Raw genomic sequence first — 18,803 nt, 5'->3', positions numbered from 1 at the left:
CATTCAACAGATGTGTATTCACTGCTTCCTGGCTTAGGCTCAGAGAAGCTGTAATAAGTAAGGCTTGACGCCCTCATGGCCTTGAAGCTCAGGAGATGAGAAAGATAATTAACACAATTAGGAGGTGACTAAATCTACAATAAGTTACGAGAAGCTCTGGGAAGGAAGGGTGGCAGGAGAGAATGATGGATGTGGAAAGGCTGTACGCGATTTGGTTTCACAGAGTGGGGACCCTATGATGTGTTGGAACCATGGCAAAGAAATGTGTTTCTGGGACTATCTGTTTGACCGACTGGGTGCCAGAGTTAATCCAAAGATTCCCGTTTGTTTTTGTCACTGAGGCCAGAAATACGTATTTCTCATAGGGCTAAGCTCAAAGCATATGTCATTTGGGAACAAAGCTGGTGATAATGAGATTCAATCTTGGGAATCATGCTGGGAAATGACTTTCCTCACATCTGTCCTCGAATAGCTTAATTGGGCAACCAGCCCGGTTCTAGGGGTCCCAGGCAGGGATCCGAGGGCCACATGGCCTCAGCAGCAGGGGCCCCTGGCCCCTCAGAGCCAACTTGGCCCAGACGCCTGCCTAACCCCGTTTCTCTCCTCCTCTCTCCATCAGGAGTTCTGACTCTGAAGAAGCATTTGAGACCCCCGAGTCAACGACTCCTGTCAAAGCTCCACCAGCCCCTCCCCCGCCGCCCCCCGAAGTCACTCCAGAACCTGAGGTCAGCGTGCAGCCCCCTCTGGAAGAACCAGGTAACCAAGGTCAGGTGCTCCCCTCGGGGAAGCCTGGGAGCAGCCCTGGGCTAGGGGAGCTGGAGGGGGGCTCCCTCTCTGCTCAGAGCTTGTTTTGTGAGTGAAAACTAAGAGTGAGCAGATCCCGCGATTATTCTGTCTGCTTTGAAGGTGTTTAGGGGAGACCTGTGGGAAACGCCTTCTTTAGCTCTGGGTACCGTTTACTTGGCATTCAGAATGGGGCTTAAGGGGACAGGTGGGTCTGGGAGGTTTTTATTTGGGATTCTATCTTGGATTCTAATATGTGGCCCTTGGCTCCCATAAGAGCACTGGTACTTGACAGCCCACATGAATCTGCATTTTTATGAAAGACCATAGCCCCCCTGGGCTTGGGAATGGAGATACGTAGTAAATGGGAAAGAAGAGAAAGCCATAGATAGCCAAACCCATGCATGAATGGTTCATTTATTCCTCGTTAATCTCAAGTTACCTGATTTCATATCACTTTCCTGCCTCCTTTCTCCCCTAGTGAGACTTAAAACGTGGATCTTTCCATACCTTTCAGTTGTGATTGCTGGAGGTGCGAGGGGATGGGACAGATCTCGTTCCCCAGCCCCCGACCTGGCCAGGTTTTTTTGCCTGTATCCTCCAGCTACACCTCCAGTGTGAAAGTTTAACACGAGACCTGGGAGGAGATGGGGACGGCCAGAATTGGCCCAGCAGACTGGTCAGGGAGCCAGGCGGTACCATTCTTAGACCTGGACCACCTTCCTGCATTGGGTTGTGTGTTCTAGTGGACCCCACTCTGGCTTTCCTCCAGCCACAGTCCTCTCTCTGTGGTGAGGCTGTAGGGCCCATCTCCTCCTAAGCCACCCTCTGGACACTCTGGACACCCTTTCTCATGGCCCATCTTCCCAAGGCTGACTGTACCCATATTTATACCTCTCAGCCAAGGAGGAACCAAGGTGGGGTGTCCACACACCTGTGCTCAAGGCCACCCCAGGTAAGGGATAGAGCTGGGGTGGGAAGAGGAGGAAAAAGTTTATGGCTGGGCCTCCATTCATACTCTTGCCCTGGCCAGAAGCCTGGTGAACTGTAAAGTCAAATATTTTGACCTCGATGTTGGTTTTACAAAGAAATGGGCAGAATTCTTTCTACCTGTCCTACGTTCAGATAGGCTGTTACTTTAGAAAGGGTGGACACTTGGAGGCTGATTCTTTTTTTTTTTTTTAGATGCTCTTCATTTATTGTCAGAGAGACAGAGCGAGAGAGGGAACACAAGTGGGGGGAGTGGGAGAGGGAGAAGCAGGCTTCCTGCCGAGCAGGGAGCCTGATGCGGGATTTTATCCCAGGACCCTGGGATCATGACCTGAGCTGAAGGGTGATGCTTAACAACTGAGCCACCCAGGCGCCCCTCCTAACCAGATAGGCTCCCCAATCCTGGGGGAAAGGATTAGGACCATTTTGGGGGGAGGGCAGGTGTCTTTGCTGGTGTCTGACAAATGCCGCTTTTATATTCTCCCATCTCTGATAGCTCAGCTAGTAGTATCTGATTCTGCATGGCTAGTCTAGGGGCTGGGCCCTGAGAGAGGAATCGTTGCAATTTATTTGATTTTAAGGTAGAGGAGGAACCAGAAGGACTGCTGAGAGGGTTTTAACATTCCCATTTTTTCTTTCATATTATGAAGCATATAAAAAGTCATTTCTTATAATACTATAAAAAAATCACCCTTAGGTTTAATGGAAAGGGAATGACAAATAGATCGTCATCCCTAGATCAAACATGTGATTGGAAATCAACCATCCTTTTTTTTGTGGGTACAAGTTCATGCCCACAGATACGTGGGCTACTTTGTGAAAGAACTGAGAAGAAAATGATGGTGCGTTACAGCGTACGGTCCATTCTCCTGCACCAAGGAGTGAACAGGGAAGGCCCATTTTGTGAGCCCATGTGCGACTTCTGGGATTTCCAGCCACGTATCCTGACAGCGTCTGGGGATGGTTTGCTGCTTCTGTTCTTGTCTGTGGTCTGTCCTTTTTCCTTCTGCCTGACTTGCATTTCAACAAAGCAAAGAGCAGTCTCCACTCTTAAAAACAAACAGACGTGCAGCTCCCGCCTCTCTCTTAGAGGGCAACTTCAGAACGAAATGAGCATTGCAGGGGATTAGGAGGAAACCCCCACCTGGAAGGGGTTGGGGCTGGTAATCGCCACGAGTCACAGCCCCACAGAACCTCGATTGCATCAGTGGGAGTCTTTGAACAGGGACTTTGTGCTTCTCCTTCTTGGAAAACTGCACTGAAGCTAAATATCCATGGCTTCCACAATCAGGACTCTTACGGTTGGGACCGTGACCGCTCAAAGTACCCCCCACCCCGCCCTGGGCTTGGGCTGTGCAAAGAGCCATCTGATTTGCAGCCCTTGTTAGAAAAGTCTGCTCGTCCATCCTGCAGACAGTATGGGGCACAGCAGAGGCGTGAGCACGCAGGTGTGCCCGCTTCCAGAGGTGGTTAGAGGGGAAGAAAGGTTCTTTCCAAGAACCTCTGGGAGGAAAGGGCTTGGAGCATATCTGGTGTTTGGTTCTCTTCTGCAAAGCCTCCGGGGTATTGCTAAAGGTGCTGGAAGAGCCACATGAACTAACAGACTAGACCCTTGGCTATGAATAAAGACATGATTTGCTCCCCTGGAAACTCACGTTGTTGGGAACAACCAGCCTCGCCTTGGGTCCAGCCAGCATGGTTTTGCCCCATGGGACAGGAGGATGGTGGGGGGGGATGCTGTCTGCCCTTTGTCTGGGCTGGGCTGGGTCAGGATGCAGCTTGTCTGAGCCTGATTTTGTCTTACCCGTAATATGAGGAGGGCAGCCTGCCAGCCCTCTGAGGTCCTCCTTCCCTTTCCGACCTTCCTTGGTCCTGGGATGGCAACGTGCGGCTGCCGTCCGGTGGCCGTGTTCCTAGAGTGCAGAACTGGACGATGAGGGACAGAAGGAAATGTCGCATCACTAAATGGTAGCTCCCTTGGAAGTGTCCCCTGAGGCCAGGCCTGCGCTGAGTTCTTTGGGGTGTCATCTCCGACTCAGCTGAGCGTCCCGCCCCGTGCTTACAGCATCCCTGCATGTCAGATGGCATCTCCTGCTTCCCCAGTCAGACGTGCGGATTCCAGACCTCGCCCTCCGTCTCGCGGTAGGAACCCGGGCCTCTTGACTCCCTTCCGTTGGGAAAGCAGGCTGCTGTGTGCAGGTGGAGTGCGCTGGTACTTGTAAGGACCCCGAGGCAGAGGACGGACACAGTGGTTGTCAGGGCAAGCAGGTGGTCAGTGACCCCGTGAACCAGGTTTCGTGGTGCAGAGGTGGGCTCTTTCAATGGTGGCCTCCCTCCAGGGCCATTGCTTCCCCCTGGGGTGAAGACAGTTTTCTTAGGCTCGCTGGGAGACCACCCGGGAAGGCCCATGTGGGGGCCTTAGAGGTGACTGGAGACACTGTGCCCATTCTAGACCTTTCCTTACTGTCCCATGGGAAGTGTGGGCTTTGCAGAGGCCCTGGTTGGGTTCCACGTGGTAGTTCGTGGCCCCCGTCTTCAGATTAATTCAGGCTCTTTTGGCCCTGTAATGGGCCTTGTGGAACGACCTGCTTAACGACCACACAATGAGACTGGTTCTCAGCCAGGGATCGCGGTGCCCCTCAAGGGGACATTTGGCAATTTTTGGAAACTTTTTTTTTAAAGATTTTATTTATTTATTTGAAAGAGAGAGAGCAAGCACACAAGAAGGGAGAAGGGCAGAGGGCAAGGGAGAAGCAGAGTGCCTGCTGGGCAGGGAGCCCAATGTGGGGCGTGGTCCCGGAACCCCGAGATCATGACCTGAGCCGAAGGCGGATGCTTAACCAACTGAGCCACGCAGGCGCCCCTAAAACATGGTCACAACTAGGGTTGGGGTGCCAGTGGCTTTTTGTGGGTAAGAGGCTGAAGATGCTGCCTGACAGCTTACAGTGAATGGCACAGCACCCCCCCCCCCAAACACGTAGCCGTCCCGATGTGGCCCCAGTGCCAAGGCCGAGACACCCTGCAGCAAGACTAGGTTTCCTGGTCCGTGATGAGTTAATTCGGGAATATCAGTGCTGAAGAGGAAAGGACGGTAAGCAGGTAGGAGCTTTCCTTCTGGGTCAGTTGAGCAGATGGTGGCCTGTTGCCTGATTCTGGGGAACCACTGACAGTCTGAGGGGTCTCGGGAGGCCCGGGGTGGCTTGAGAGAGAGGAGACTGGTGGTTGTGGGCCTCGCTTTAGAAACAGTGGGATGGACTGAGGCTCCTTCTCCCTCCTGCAAGGCCCCCTTGAAAGCCCCTGTTCCCCTGGGTCCTTTGGTCCTTCTCTGTCCCCTGTGTCATGTGTCGGGGCAGGAGGATGGGGTGTTTGAGGAGACCAGGCTCTGGAGGAAGCAGAGAGGGAGTTGGTTTTGGAAAGAAGCAGGGAGGGGACTTCTTTTGAGATGGGGAGGAAGCGGGAGTGTTTCAGAGGTGAGGGAGGAATCGTTTGGTGGAAGAGATGTGAGGCTTTAAGGAAGTGACCCCCATCTTCCAGGGCATCTGCTGCAAGTAGGGCCTGGGGGGCGCCGGGGGTAGGAGAGACCAGAACGTTTAGAACCATGAATGCACCTGCTTCCAGAAGGTGTCTTCGATTCTGGAGGTGTTTACTGAGCCCGCAACAGAAAGTGTGACCAATCCAGGAAGACCAGAGATGAGTCAGACGCAGTCCTGAACTTAGGAAGCTTGGACTTTCTTGCGTGGTCATGTCCTGGGCCGGGTTCTCCGTCAGGTGCTCCAAGAGAAATGCCTGCTCGCGAGCAAGTCTGGGGCAGCGCAGGAGCACGCCCCGCCCTCGCATTCGCAGTCGCGAGCACGGATTGCTCTGAGATGTCCAGCGAGAGGCCTGTTCAGGGTTAGCTGAGCACGTCCCAAGCCATGTCCGTGTGTGGGGATGAGGGCTGGGGCCGCCAGACTCCGCAAACGGAAATATAGGGTATCCAGTTACATCTGAATCCCAGATGAACAAGGAATTACCAAGACAAATTTATACGAAAACCCTTTTTCAAGGATCTGAAATTCCAAGTTAACGCCTGTGTTTTATCTGGTCTCTGTTGCAGCCGGGCACAGGGTGGGTGTTGGGGGCATAACTCGCATCAGTGAGACACAACTTTGGGAGCACTGTCCCAGGCCATACCTGTGCCAACTCTCCAGTCCCTTCTTCTGCAGACCTCTTCTCAGCATTTGTCCTCCTTTGTCCAGTGACGTATTGTTAGTTTCCTGGCCCATCGTTTTCTGGCGTGCTGACTGCCCAGGACAGCTGTGAACCCAGAAATGCATGAAAGGCACCAGCTGGTGCAGGCAGAGCCCAGTGTGGCCGAGCCAAGGCCAGGATCGCCAGAACTCCATGGAGCAGTGGGGTCATGAGGTGACGGAGCAGCCTCTGTGGCCGGCAGTGGCCGTGGGGGTGGACAGGCTGGGAGGAAGAGCAGCAGAGAGGAGAGGTACTGGACTGGAGGAGAGGCCAGGAAGGGGAGCATGGCAGGCAGAGCTGGAGGGAGAGATTACAAGGGATGCCTGGTGTAGGGACAGGTGGCAGGCAAGGCGTGCTTCAGTGGCCTGGGGGCCTCCACAGAAAGTCTCCCTGTTGTTCCTCACAAGCTCCAAGTAGTCAAAAACAGGCTTGATGGTAGTAATGACTGTCTTCCTCTCCCTTGCTTTAGTCACACTAGCCTCTGTTATTTCTTTAACATGCCAGGTGTGCTTCTACCCCAGGGCCTTTGCACTTTCTGTTCCTGATGCCTATGATGCTTCCCCCTTCCCAGGGCAGGGTGGGGAGGGGGCAGATATCCTCCTGGTTCATGTCTTTACCTTGTTTCTAATCTTTGCTTATGTTTTTCCTCCTTGGAGGGCTTTGCCAACCACTTTATTTTAAAATTGCGATGCCCCTACTCTGTCTTTATTTTTCTCTGTAGTGCCTATCACCATCTGGCAGTCTATACATCTTACTTATTTGTTTCTAAACTGTCCTCTCCCTGAAGAATGTAATTTCCGGGAGGGTGAGGATTTGGTTTGTTTTGTTCATTGTTGAGTCCCCAACTCCCACAATGGTGCCTGGTCCTGACTGGGAATTTGGTAAAGGTTTTTTCTGAATGACTGAATGATTTGAGCTCTTCCCTACACAGCCCTCATCACTCCCATTTTACAGATGAGGGACCGGAGGGTAAGGCTACCCTCCTGGAGGGTAGTGATGGGTGAGAGCAGGCTTTGTACCCCAGCACTGTGCCCGCCCAGTGGGGGCCTGGGGGAGGGGGCTGGGGCCTCTGCTCAGAGGGCAGCAGTCTGGCAGAAACACTCCGGTGTCCTGTGTCCTTCAGTGACTGCTCTGCCTCCTCTTCCTCAGGCTGCGGTTCCGAGCCGGCCTCTGTCCCTGATGGCCCACGCAGCAGCTCGGTGGAAGGGAGCCCCTTCCGCCCCCCGTCACACTCCTTCTCTGCCGTCTTTGATGAAGACAAGCCTATAGCCAGCAGCGGGACTTACAACTTAGACTTTGACAGCATCGAGCTGGTGGATGACTTCCAGACCTTGGAGCCCCGCTGCACAGACTCTAAGAGTCAGGAATGCAAAGTGAACACACGGAGGAAATCCACCGATTCTGTGCCCGTCTCCAAGTCCACGCTGTCCCGCTCTCTCAGCCTGCAAGCCAGTGACTTTGATGGTGCTTCTTGCTCAGGCAACCCTGAGGCCGTGGCCCTGGCCCCAGATGCATATAGCACGGGTTCAAGCAGTGCCTCCAGCACCCTTAAGCGAACTAAAAAGCCAAGGCCGCCTTCCTTAAAAAAGAAGCAGACCACGAAGAAACCCACCGAAACCCCCCCAGTGAAAGAGACACAACAGGAGCCAGTGGAGGAGAATCCTGTCCCCAGTGAGGAGAATCGAGCACTAGAGACGAAACCGGAATTGGCCAAGACGGAGGGTTCTGTCCCAGCCCTCTTGGAGGAGACGCCCCTGGAACCCACTGCTGTGCCCAAGGCCGCCTGCCCTCTGGACCCCGAAGGTGCCGAAGGGGCCGTCCCCCCATCTTCTGGAAGTGGCAGAGTGCAGAACTCACCTCCGGTTGGAAGGAAAACGTTGCCCCTTACCACGGCTCTGGAAGCAGTGGAGGTGACCCCATCAGATAGCGGGGGGCAGGAGGACTCCCCAGTCAAAGGGCTCTCGGTGAGGCTGGAGTTTGACTATTCTGAGGACAAGGGTAATTGGGATACCCAACAGGAAAACCCTCCTCCTACCAAAAAGCTAGGCAAAAAGCCTGTTGCCAAAATGCCCCTAAGGAGGCCAAAGATGAAAAAAACACCCGAGAAACTCGACAACACTCCTGCCTCGCCTACCAGATCCCCCGATGAACCCAACGACATCCCTATCGCCAAAGGTACCTACACCTTTGATATTGACAAGTGGGATGATCCCAATTTTAACCCTTTTTCTTCCACCTCAAAAATGCAAGAATCTCCCACACTGCCCCAGCAGTCCTACAACTTTGACCCAGATGCCTGTGACGAATCCATTGACCCTTTTAAGACGTCCTCTAAAACCCCCAGCTCGCCTTCTAAATCCCCAGCCTCCTTTGAGATCCCAGCCAGTGCCATCGAAGCCAATGGAGCGGACGGGGATGGGCTGAACAAGCCCGCCAAGAAGAAGAAGACCCCCTTAAAGACGTAAGTTCAAGGGTGCGAGGTGGTAAGACCAGAGGCGGGTCTGTGCGTTGGCTGTGATCCTGGGTTGTGTGTCTGGATGAACGTGGCTGCCCTGACCCTTCCCTCCGTCTGCCGTAAGGCTGCCAGGTTTGCAACACTGTACCTGTTTCCCTGTTTCCCACAGTGGTGGCATTTCCCCGCCACATACCCCTTTGGGTCTAGAGTCCTTGATCCTTTGTCTTATTCTGACAGTGGTTTAAAGCATTATTTTTAGCTGCAGACCCGACATTTGACTCCAGGGGAGTGTGGATGGGCCCATAAAGAAGGGACTGTCCCGTAAAGACTTGGTCAACCTTCCGTTGGTGACTTAGCTTTTCCCTGGTTAGCATGGGAATTGCTTTTGGGGGTGGCCTACAAGCTAGGAGAGCTACCTTGAAAATATTGTTAGAATTTGTAGGATTTGTGTCTGCCCTTTAATGGTCCTGGAGCGAGAGATCTGGCCTGGACCCCTCCCTGCCCTGCAGCCAGCCCATGTGAAGTACCTCGTTTGTCCTCATTCTTGTTTCTGGCCATCTTTTGCACACAAGACTCCAAGCCTCTGGGAGGTCCAGAGGAGATCAATGAGAAAACAGTCACTGGGTGGCCATTCCTAATCAATCCTGCTGTCCAGACACCTGCCGAGTAGAATACCCTTTAGGACTCCATGTCAGTGCCTCTGGCGTCCATCCCCAGACCCAACTGTCACCTGGACGGCTGCGGGTCCCTGCTCAGGATATGGGTCCCAGCATGGTGGGATCAGTGCTTAGAGCCTTTCTCCTGCCCTCCCGGGAAGTATGGTCAGTAGTTGAACAAGGCCCAGAGACCAGGCTTCTGGCCCCAACTCGGCAGACGAGAGCACAGCCTCTGGCCTCTCTGACTGTGCCTGGTACGGACTGAGACAAGGTGACCTTTTTACCTCCCATTCGGGGCTTCCTGAGAGGAGGTTCTCTAAGCAGGCATTAGCCGTGGATCCCAAGACTTTTCTGAGATCAGCTTCCCAGCCAGGCCCTTCCTAGACACTCTGTCAAAGCAGTGTTGGAAGCTTTTTTCAATGCCTCGAACAGAAGTCTGAAATGCCCAGACTACAAAACTATGATGTCTCATTGTTGGACCGAGAGCCAACCTGTAGCCATCACGCATCACTTCCTTCCCCCTGGGTAGCCTTGGTACCGTCTGCTCTGCCATCAGAGCTAACTGACAGGTCAGGGAAGCCAGCCCGTCTCTGGGTCTCACCTCTAGTGCCGAAGGCTTGGAATCCCACATGGGTGAGACAAAGCCCTCTGGGCACTGGCACCTATGGGGTGATCGGGAGCAGGAGAGGAAGGTGCTCTCCCACAGCCCCTCTCCAGAAAGCAGGGACGGTGGCCATGCTTGCCACAGGGATAGCTCCTGTATCCCAACCCACTGACAACCGGCCGCCTGCAGATTTATCTTTTTTGTCAGTTCCTTCTGTCTGTCTCTCTTTTCTTGTCTTCTTGTCTTAGGATGGTTGAAGATGTGATGTCTGTGTGTTCTCTGTTGTAAGTAAATTGGATGGAATTTGCCTCTCACCCTACCTGTGCTTTTCTGCTTTCTGTTTTTGCTTTCAAGCTCTCTCCATTTCCTCTCCATGGCTGCTGCTTACATGGTTTCCGTGTCAGGCCTGGGGACGGTGGGGGGCATGGGGCTCCCCAGGAGCAGACTTACGTTCCTGTTCCAGAGCGATTAGCATAAGTGAAACTGCTTGGCTGTGAAAATGTGATTATCCACATCTGTCTGCTTGTCAGGAATGGAACTTTTTTTTCTCCCTTGCATATTGGATGTCTTCATCTGAAACCCATACATTTTTTTCTTTTAAGCTTTCATTCCATTCTCTCATTTCCAACTGGACTAGGGAGCGATTGCTTTCAAAGCTCTGTGGCTTCACGATGACATAACCACCTGGCCGACCACAGCAGCGGCCCGAGGTCACTTGTTCAAGCTACCATATGAAGTGGAGGTCGTGGGGCTGGTTCGAATTGAGATCCCCTAAAATGCCAGGTGGGCTCGGAGTGGAGTGCACGGCTGTGAGAGCCCTCGCCAGCCTGCTCTGGGCCCGCATCCTTGGCCTCCCAGGACCAGGCCGGGTTTCCATTGGCTTGCCAACTGCGGGCCACCCTGCTGGGCGTCAGTGGAGCCCGAGCCAACCCCTCTGTGCCCATACTGCTTTGCCACCATGGGAGGGACGCTGTGGGCAGCTCCCAGGGGCCCCAAGACAGGTACCCCCCTCCGCCCCCTGTCTTACAAGGGAAGCTGGCCTGGTCCCAGGCCTCCAGCGGCCCCCAGAATAGGGTCGAGTCTGTCAGGCTTGCTTCTGACCAAGGGATTTCTTGAGTTTTTTAGAGCCATTTAGCAACTCTCCAGTACACGGTTACATGTTTATATGCATGGGTAAATATGTGCTCCGGGCTAGGGCTGCACGGCTAGCAAGGCAGATGCTGTCAATGCTATAAGTCACCATTTCTGTAGTTTTTCATGACTGGATGCCATTGCTGGAGCGTGCCGTTGAAGGGGACACAGGGAGGGAACTTGAGTGCTGAATTGCCCTGTCCATCCAGTTAATGTTAGAGCAGGGAGAAGGAGTGGGGTCTAAGATCGGGGGACAACCCGCACCCCAAAAACCTGTTGCTTTGCTGGAGGCAAGACCATACCACACAGGGGCCTGAGACCGGGGGCCAGGCTGCAGGTGGGGAGGCCTCCGTTCTGCCTGGGAAATGACCCCACTGCCCGCTCAGTGATTCTGTGGAACCATCTATGCTAAAAATGCTCTCCATCGTTGACCCCTTTGCGAGTCTGATCTGATGTTCCCGTTGCCCTGAGTGACCTGCCCCTGCCCCTAATTATTTACACGAAGGAAAAAGGAAGGGAGGGAAGAGTCCTTAACTGTGGTTAGGAATAGACTGTAGAGAAATCCTCTCATGCCGGAAGAGCGCTGGAGATGGCTGGCACGATGTGAAAGTAGTCGACGGCACTCGGAGATGGTAAATTGTATGTTGTGTGAACTGCGCTACAATTTAAAAAAGAATCCTTTCACCCTGGCCCCGCCTCTGGTTAGACTCTCACCCAGAAGTGCCAAGATGCTGGAATCCTTTACTCTCTGAGTTCCAGTGAGCGGGATGGGACTTTCCCTGAAGACCCAGAACGTTCTTCCTGTTTCTGGCTCTGTCCGTGGTTTGTGATGCGCTGTGTCGGCCTGCCAGTCCGTCAGTGGGGTCCCGCTCATCCGTGTCAGCAGTCAAGGTCCCTGCCCCGCACCTCACTTGGTTCAGACCTTCTTGGATGAATCTGGATACATTAACCTCACCAAAATCTGCTTTTTAAAATAAGAACATCTGGCTAATTTTAGCTGCGTGTTCTGGGCCAGCTCTCCAAAATGGCATCTCTTTAAAAGATTTCCAGCTCGAGAACTCTTTCCCTGGGGGGCAGCGATGATCTCTGGTGTCGGGTTGGGATGGATTGTCAGCGTGGACGTCTCTTAGCCGGTGTGCGGCGGCAGAGGCCGGAGGGCACGGCTTCGGTCGCTCTGTAGCTCTGGACTGTTCTATAACCCTCTTTGCTGTGTTCACATTCTCCGTTTTATTTCCAGTGACACATTTAGGGTGAAAAGGTCGCCAAAACGGTCTCCTCTCTCTGATCCACCTTCTCAGGTACGATATCCTTTTGGTACGCTTGATTTTACCCCTCACCCAGGCAGCGAAAGCCCATGCGTTTTGATTCCCTGTTGGTCAACAGAGCTTTCTTTTCTGCTCATCATGGGCATGTTTCCAGCATCCTCTTTGTCTCCTACCTGGGGGCTCCCTTGCCGTTTGCAAGACATCATTTTGATCCCTGCCCTTTGGGGCAGATGAGAGCGTGTCTCAAGAGTAGAAAGACAGGTGTTCGGCGGGAGTGTTAGGTGGGTTCTGGAGGAATCACGCTGACCCATTCTGGTCGGTTCATCTGCTGAGAACTCCTGTGAATACCAAATTGAGAAAGTCCTTGGAGGCAAATGAAGATCTAGTGAGAAAGTGTCAGGAGCACTGGATTGTGTAACCAAAATCCAAGCAGGGAGATAGAGGAAATCACGCCCTGAAGAAGTGGGGTTTGGGCCCTTTCCCCTCTAACTAGTTCCTTCATGAGATAGATCTGCACCATGACACACCGAGAAGGTTGGTCTCGGGCATGTGTGTCGGGCCCCCATCGGAGCCAGGGACGTCCCAGCCAGCAGACCGGAGCAGGTGGGGCTGCCGAGAAAGGCCCCAGCCCCGGGAGAGGAGTCTGGGGTCCCAGTCCCAGCTCGGCTCTAACAATTCTGGGCTCCCTGCCAGTGCTCATCTGCCCCGCCCCATGCAGATCCTCTGGGGACAGGCATGAAGATTGCCAGGCGATGTTGATGTAATCAGTTCACAGGCCCCAAAGCACTGTGTGGACGTAACACAGTAGTTGCAGTAAATAAAAGTGCCCATAAGTAAATTTCCTCATTCACTCTGATAACCCAGACACAAACTCCTGATTTTCTTTTTTTTTAAACCCATGGTCACCCCCCTCACCCCATTCCACCCCAGTAACAACCCATCAGGAAAGGGAATTCACAGAGGAAAGAATTTGCATCCTTGGGGCCATTTTGAACAAAGTCCAAGGACGTGCTTAGGACGTTGATGGGGACCTGTCCTGGCTGGAGGGACCGCAGACCCGGGTGGGAGGGCGCCGTTGGGGACCAGAGACCGTGTGAGAGGAGAGACTGCTTCTCTTTTGCTCCCAGGACCCCACGCCAGCGGCGACACCAGAAACGCCGGTCATCTCCGCGGTGGTCCACGCCACCGATGAGGAGAAGCTGGCGGTCACCAACCAGAAGTGGACGTGTGTGACTGTGGATCTGGAGGCTGACAAGCAGGACTACCCACACCCCTCGGACCTGTCTACCTTCGTCAATGACACCAAATTCAGCTCGCCCACAGAGGGTAAGCCCCTTGGTGGTGGCCGGACCCCCACCCTGCCTTGGAGACCACCTTCCCTGGGGAGCACAGGGTCAGGAAAAAAACCTCCAAGCCAGGTCTCCTTGCCATCCAGGCACTCCAAGCTAAGGCTGCATTTCAAGACAGCCTAAGGCTTGAACCCAGCTGTACCCCAACCCCAAGATGCCAGCCGAGAGCCAGTCAGCTCAGGGTCCCCCAGTTCCCGTCCTGAGCTCACTTGAGCTTTGCTCACTCTCTGGCTTATGCGCCTGCGTGATTTTGAAACACGATCCCAGCTGTAGGCAGCACCGTCAAGCCAAATGCTCCATGTGGGTCAAGCCCTGCCCAGGTCTGGGGTCTCCCTGGACCACCACTGTGCATCAGCCCCATAGCATGTTCCACAGTGGGAGCCACACCTTCCACTCAAGCCCCCAAATCAGACGGTTCACTCCAGGCTTGCCAACCAGAGGCCCATTTTCCTGAACGGGACCCCAGGCGTGTTGCTTTGCTCATCAATATCTTTCTTCCTCCTCTGTGTATTTTTGCCTTCAGCTTTCTGCCTGATCCTTTGGCTTGAAAAATTCATGTGTTAAGTCAGCACAGCATGATTGGGTGAATCAAGACTTTTTTCTTTTCTTTTCTTTCCTTTTTTTTTTTGGTAAATTGCTTACTCCGCTAACAGTGATTTTTCTGAATCTCTATATTGGCTCCCACACTTTCTCTTCTTTGTCAGGAACACTACTGGGGCCTGAAACCATCTCGTGGTCTGATGGTGATGGTGGTCTTTCCTGCTTCAGCCCCTCTAGGGGCTTCCCTCCAGCACTCGGGACTGTTGGGATGGTTCTCGGTCTCCCTTTCCAAGCTCTTGATATACAACCATTCCAAAAAATGAGTAGAAATCAATATGACGGCCACCGTACCTGAAAATCTACCCGCCCTTCTTGGCTGTTGCTAAGGAGCCCCCACCTCCCTGCCCCTCCCCCCACCCCCACCTGCTCCCTCCCCGAGGGCGGTGGTGTAACCGAGAGTGGGTAGCTTGTATTGCTTCCTTGGCATGCCCCCGTGTCCTGGCCACTCGCCAGCTTGCTTTGTGCCCATAGAGTCTCTGAATGACACGAGTGAGGTCCATTTCATTTTGGGCGGGGTGTGTAGTTGGGTGTTTTGGCGTTGTGTGTTCTGTAGAACAGAGCCTTTTGGTTGGCTCTCCGGGCTGCCCTCAGGATGGGGTTTGGGAGGCTTGATAGTGACCATCTCACTGCAGCCTGACCCCAGGGGCCCTGGGTCCTGGCCTCTGCCTCTCCACAGGCCTTTCCTCTGCACACACACCTGGGCCACGAGCCCCGCTGGATGGAACCACTTGGCCCCATGTGTGCACCTCCTTCCCGGCTTGGCTGTCTCCGCAGTGCCCTGTGTCCTGTCTCCCATGCTTGGCTTGGGCTTCTCTGGGGTTACTTGATGCTGTAATGATGATGACATGGTTTTTTTTTTTTTTTTTAAGATTTTATTTATCGGAGAGAGAGCACAAGCAGGGGGAGTGGCAGGCTCCCCACTGAGCGGGGAGCCCAATGTGGGACACCATCTCAGGACCCTGGGATCATGACCTGAACCGAAGGCAGACACCTAACTGACTGAGCCACCCAGGCACCCCAGTACTTGCATTTTTAATAGAAAATATGAAGATCTTAATAGTACCTGTTAAGCTGATCGGTGTCCCAATCCATACTAACATGTTTGTCTGTCTTTGGCATGGAACCAAAACAGACAACTCACTAGCTCGGTGACATATTTGATCATTGCTTATTTTCTGCAAAAATTCAAACGATAGGTAAACCTCTACATTTGAAACAAAGCTCTATTAAACCTGCCTTCTTAGAAAATGATTGGGAAGATTCGGGAAGTCCCAACTGTCATTACAACTGGTGGGCAATCAGAAACTGTCATCTGTACGTACAAGGGACAGTTAGAGTTTCAGGAGGTGTTGACCCTGCATTCACCTTTTGACCACAGCCTGCTTCCCTCCAGCGGTCAGGTGTAGAAACTGGATGCCCAGCCCCGCTATCAGATGGTCCTTCCTGTTAACTTACTGAGGTCAAGTACAGACATGCCCCAGGGGTGCTGATGTCATCACCAGAAAGAATCTGGCCAGAGCTGTAGCCTTGATTGAGGCTTTGTTCCACGGAAGTCACAAATCACAGGAAAACGAGATCTGGGGTTAGAAATAACGATCCCCCGAACAGGTGTTTGCTAGAAGGCCAGTTCTCAAAGTGACATATAGGGAGGGCTTGACACTGGTGCAGTGCTCTGAGCCCCGCTGAGGCTCCTGGATACGTGATTTCATTTCGTTCTCAGTTCTAGAGAGTGGATTTCTGCTCCTCCCCACCTAGCAGCAAGGAAGCCCAGACTTTGAGCCGGGCCAACTTGCTGAGCGATGTGGGGCGAGTCCCTATAGATCTGGGCTGCCGGACTCCTCAGCGTCCTGCCCTTCCCTGCCACGCTTCTGCATGTGAGCACCGTGCTGCCTTCCTCTCGTCGTCGTCTCTAGAAAGAGGGTGTGGAACCCAGCGGTGCTTCCCGAACTGGGCCCACAAGAGCTTCACGCTGTTGGAGTAGTTGGAGAAACCTGGATGGAACTAGTTTAGAAAGATGCCTGGCTCATTAAAAGGATGTGTCTGGGCGGTAATTTCATCAGCTCATGGCAACACTGATCATCTCCCACTGATTAAAAACTCAGATTGGCAATTTCAAATGTTTTTCTTTGGACGCTTGCTTAGGAAATGGCCTCTTGCACAATCTTGGAAACATGGTGGGGAAAATCCTAGTTCTTGCCGTCTGTAGGGATTCCAAGATTAGGAGCCTCCGAAGCCTCTGCCAGTTCTGGTCCAAGAGACCCAAGGAGAGCAGTGCCTTAGAATCACAAGTCTGGTGGGCTTTTGAGGATTACCCAGCAACCCTGTCTCCCTAACACGCAGGGACATCTGCCCTCTGCCCCCACCTTCCCACTCCAACAGAGGGGAAGGTGCCCCCCTCGAGAGCCTAACTCTTCTTCTCTGGCGGGTGCCATCGCTCTCACACTACAGACATTCAGAGGAGTCACGGTGAGGATGTTGGGAGCAACATCCTTGTCCCCTAACAAAGGGTCCCTTCTCTCATCACTTACGTTAAAAGTTCCAGAAATACTAGCCATGAGCCGTGTAACATATGGGGTCACAATCCCTTACGTTTGTGTAACCTGCAGTAGGGCTTTTACCTGACATCATTAACTTTTTTGCAACATGGAGGCCCTTTGAGCTCCATTTGTAGGGAAGTCAGTAGGCAGGGGAAGCCAGGGGGTTGGCTGCCCCGATTCTGGGAATGACGATCTGGGCTCAGCGCATCCTCCAGCTTCTGCCCACTCCCCAGCCAAGCTCTGGCAGCCAGAGTCGGAGGAGAACAGCCACCGGGCCCCCTCACAGTGCATTGACGAGCATGAAATGATTACTGGAAGCAACCTCAGAGATGACAGGACCCATTAAAAATACCTTTGGGCCTCTGCGTCGGGTGGCGGCACATGCCTCTCTTGGACGTGAAGGTGTTGGGCCACTTGGTGTAAGTGGCGTCATCCTTCCTGGCCTTTCAGCTGTGTGTGGCCACAGCTGAAGCCAGACATGGCTCCCCCTCCAAGCCCACCCGTAGAGGCTCTAGCCCTGAAAGACTGAGAGCAGATGAGTGAGATTTTGAAAACAACATTCTGGAAGATATTCCTTCAAAGCACAGGAGATGGTATCAATGACAAGAAGAGAATTTGTTTTTCTTCACACCTTTTCCAGGCCTTTTTTTAAAGATTTTATTCATTTATTAGACAGAGAGCATGAGCAGGTAGGGGAGGAGGAGCAGGGGGAGAAGCAGGCTCCCCATTGAGCAGGGAGCCCGACATGGGGCCTGATCCCAGGACCCTGGCATCATGACCTGAGCCGAAGGCAGACGCTTAACTGACTGATGCACCCAGGCGCCAGTTTGTAAATAATAAGTGAGAACCCCACATGGCTCTTACTGGAAGTTTCAGGCCCTGTGCTGAAGGAACATCTCCGGGCATCACCAGGAACAGAAGCTCCCGTGGATGAGGCAGACATTTCTTGGGATGGAGTGGGGGGTGGTCAGACAATCCCCCACTATTTTACTGCTACCTGCTACCTCTGAGGGGCGGGATGGGGGGCAATGGGCAATGGGAAGGGAGACCCCATCGGCAGGTGGCAAAGAAGGCAGATAAGTGAGCTTGGTGACTTGAAACTCCCCCTGATCAGCTGCCAGGGGACGAGCTAAGGTTCCAAGCGGGACGCATGACCTAGTCAAGCTGGTCACCAGAGCTGGGCACGCACCCAGGGCCTCAGTCCCTGGAAAAATCCCTGTGGTGGCTCCAAGCCTGTCTGGTGCATCCTGGGTGCTCTGTGCCACTGCGGGTGTGCTGAAGGGTTCTGCTACACAATTTAGGGTTGAATAATGCCTTGGCGCTGATAATGATACCTTGGCGAAGGAGGCCGCAGATGCACTGTTATCTTCTCAACTTAAAACAGTCTTTAATAGGACAATAAAATGATAGCCCTGAGGTCCTACATCTGGAAAGTGAGCGATCTGGAGGGGGCTCTAGAAATCACCGGGTCTCTCACCGTCCCTCACTTACCTCGCCTTTACAAGACAAGGAAGACAGTGAGTCTTCATAAATCCTTGTGCGCCCTAAGAACGGATACCGACTCCAGTCCCGGACGCTGAACTGCAGCCCAGACACTCTCTGTTCTTCCCGAGCAACGCCCGAATGAGGACAGAGGCCCACGGGACGCATGGGATCTTTCTGGCCCACTAATCCGCAAAACCATCTTTGTTCCCCTGGGCAGGCCAAGCCAACGGGCAGGAGGCGTTTGCTTCCCCAGGGAGTTTTCAGTGACTCAAGAGCCCTGCACGTGTTCTCACTGCCTGAGTTCCTATGGCCACATCCCCACATGCTCCCGGGTTTGGGGACGGTCTTCCAGGAAATGTGTCCTCTTAGAGCTCAGATTCAGGAATCATTGTTTAAGCAATACCTTCAACCATAGGGAGAAACAGATGCTGTAACGCAGAACTGCTCTTCCCATGCTCTGATAGAAACAAGCTTCAGGGATTGCCACGGACGCTCTTGCAGACCTGCTTTCTGAGCGGGTCGCGTGGCACCTCTTGGTTTTCTTCTCAAGTAGGAGAGGCCATCTGTTAGCGGCGAATGTGGCTTCTGAGACAATCGAGCCCTTTCTGGGTTGGTTCACCTCTATAGCCACTGTGCCCAGAACGGTTTGGGGCACGTCATGCGGGCTCGGAATCCATTCCCTGGACAGGGAGTTCCGCTGAGAGGCAGACCTGGGTGT

General features: G+C 53.3%; 1 protein-coding gene across 6 annotated transcripts in view; it reads left to right on the top strand.

Annotated features, from left to right (window-relative positions):
* TACC2 (transforming acidic coiled-coil containing protein 2) overlaps positions 1-18,803 on the top strand; it is a 204,190-nt gene that overhangs the window by 158,479 nt on the left and 26,908 nt on the right. For all 6 annotated transcript variants that reach the window (XM_032882158.1, XM_032882157.1, XM_032882159.1 and 3 more), the window contains 4 exons: positions 620-756; positions 7,153-8,464; positions 12,087-12,147; positions 13,242-13,440. In XM_032882158.1, coding sequence (XP_032738049.1) covers positions 620-756; positions 7,153-8,464; positions 12,087-12,147; positions 13,242-13,440 — 1,709 coding nt within the window. The remainder of the gene's footprint in view (positions 1-619; positions 757-7,152; positions 8,465-12,086; positions 12,148-13,241; positions 13,441-18,803) is intronic.

Source organism: Lontra canadensis, unplaced genomic scaffold (genome assembly GCF_010015895.1).
Source record: "Lontra canadensis isolate GAN:19392208 unplaced genomic scaffold, GSC_riverotter_1.0 scaffold79, whole genome shotgun sequence".
Classification (NCBI taxonomy): Eukaryota; Metazoa; Chordata; class Mammalia; order Carnivora; family Mustelidae; genus Lontra; species Lontra canadensis.
Note: the sequence above shows the minus strand (reverse complement) of the source record. Positions and strands in the feature narration are given on the sequence as shown.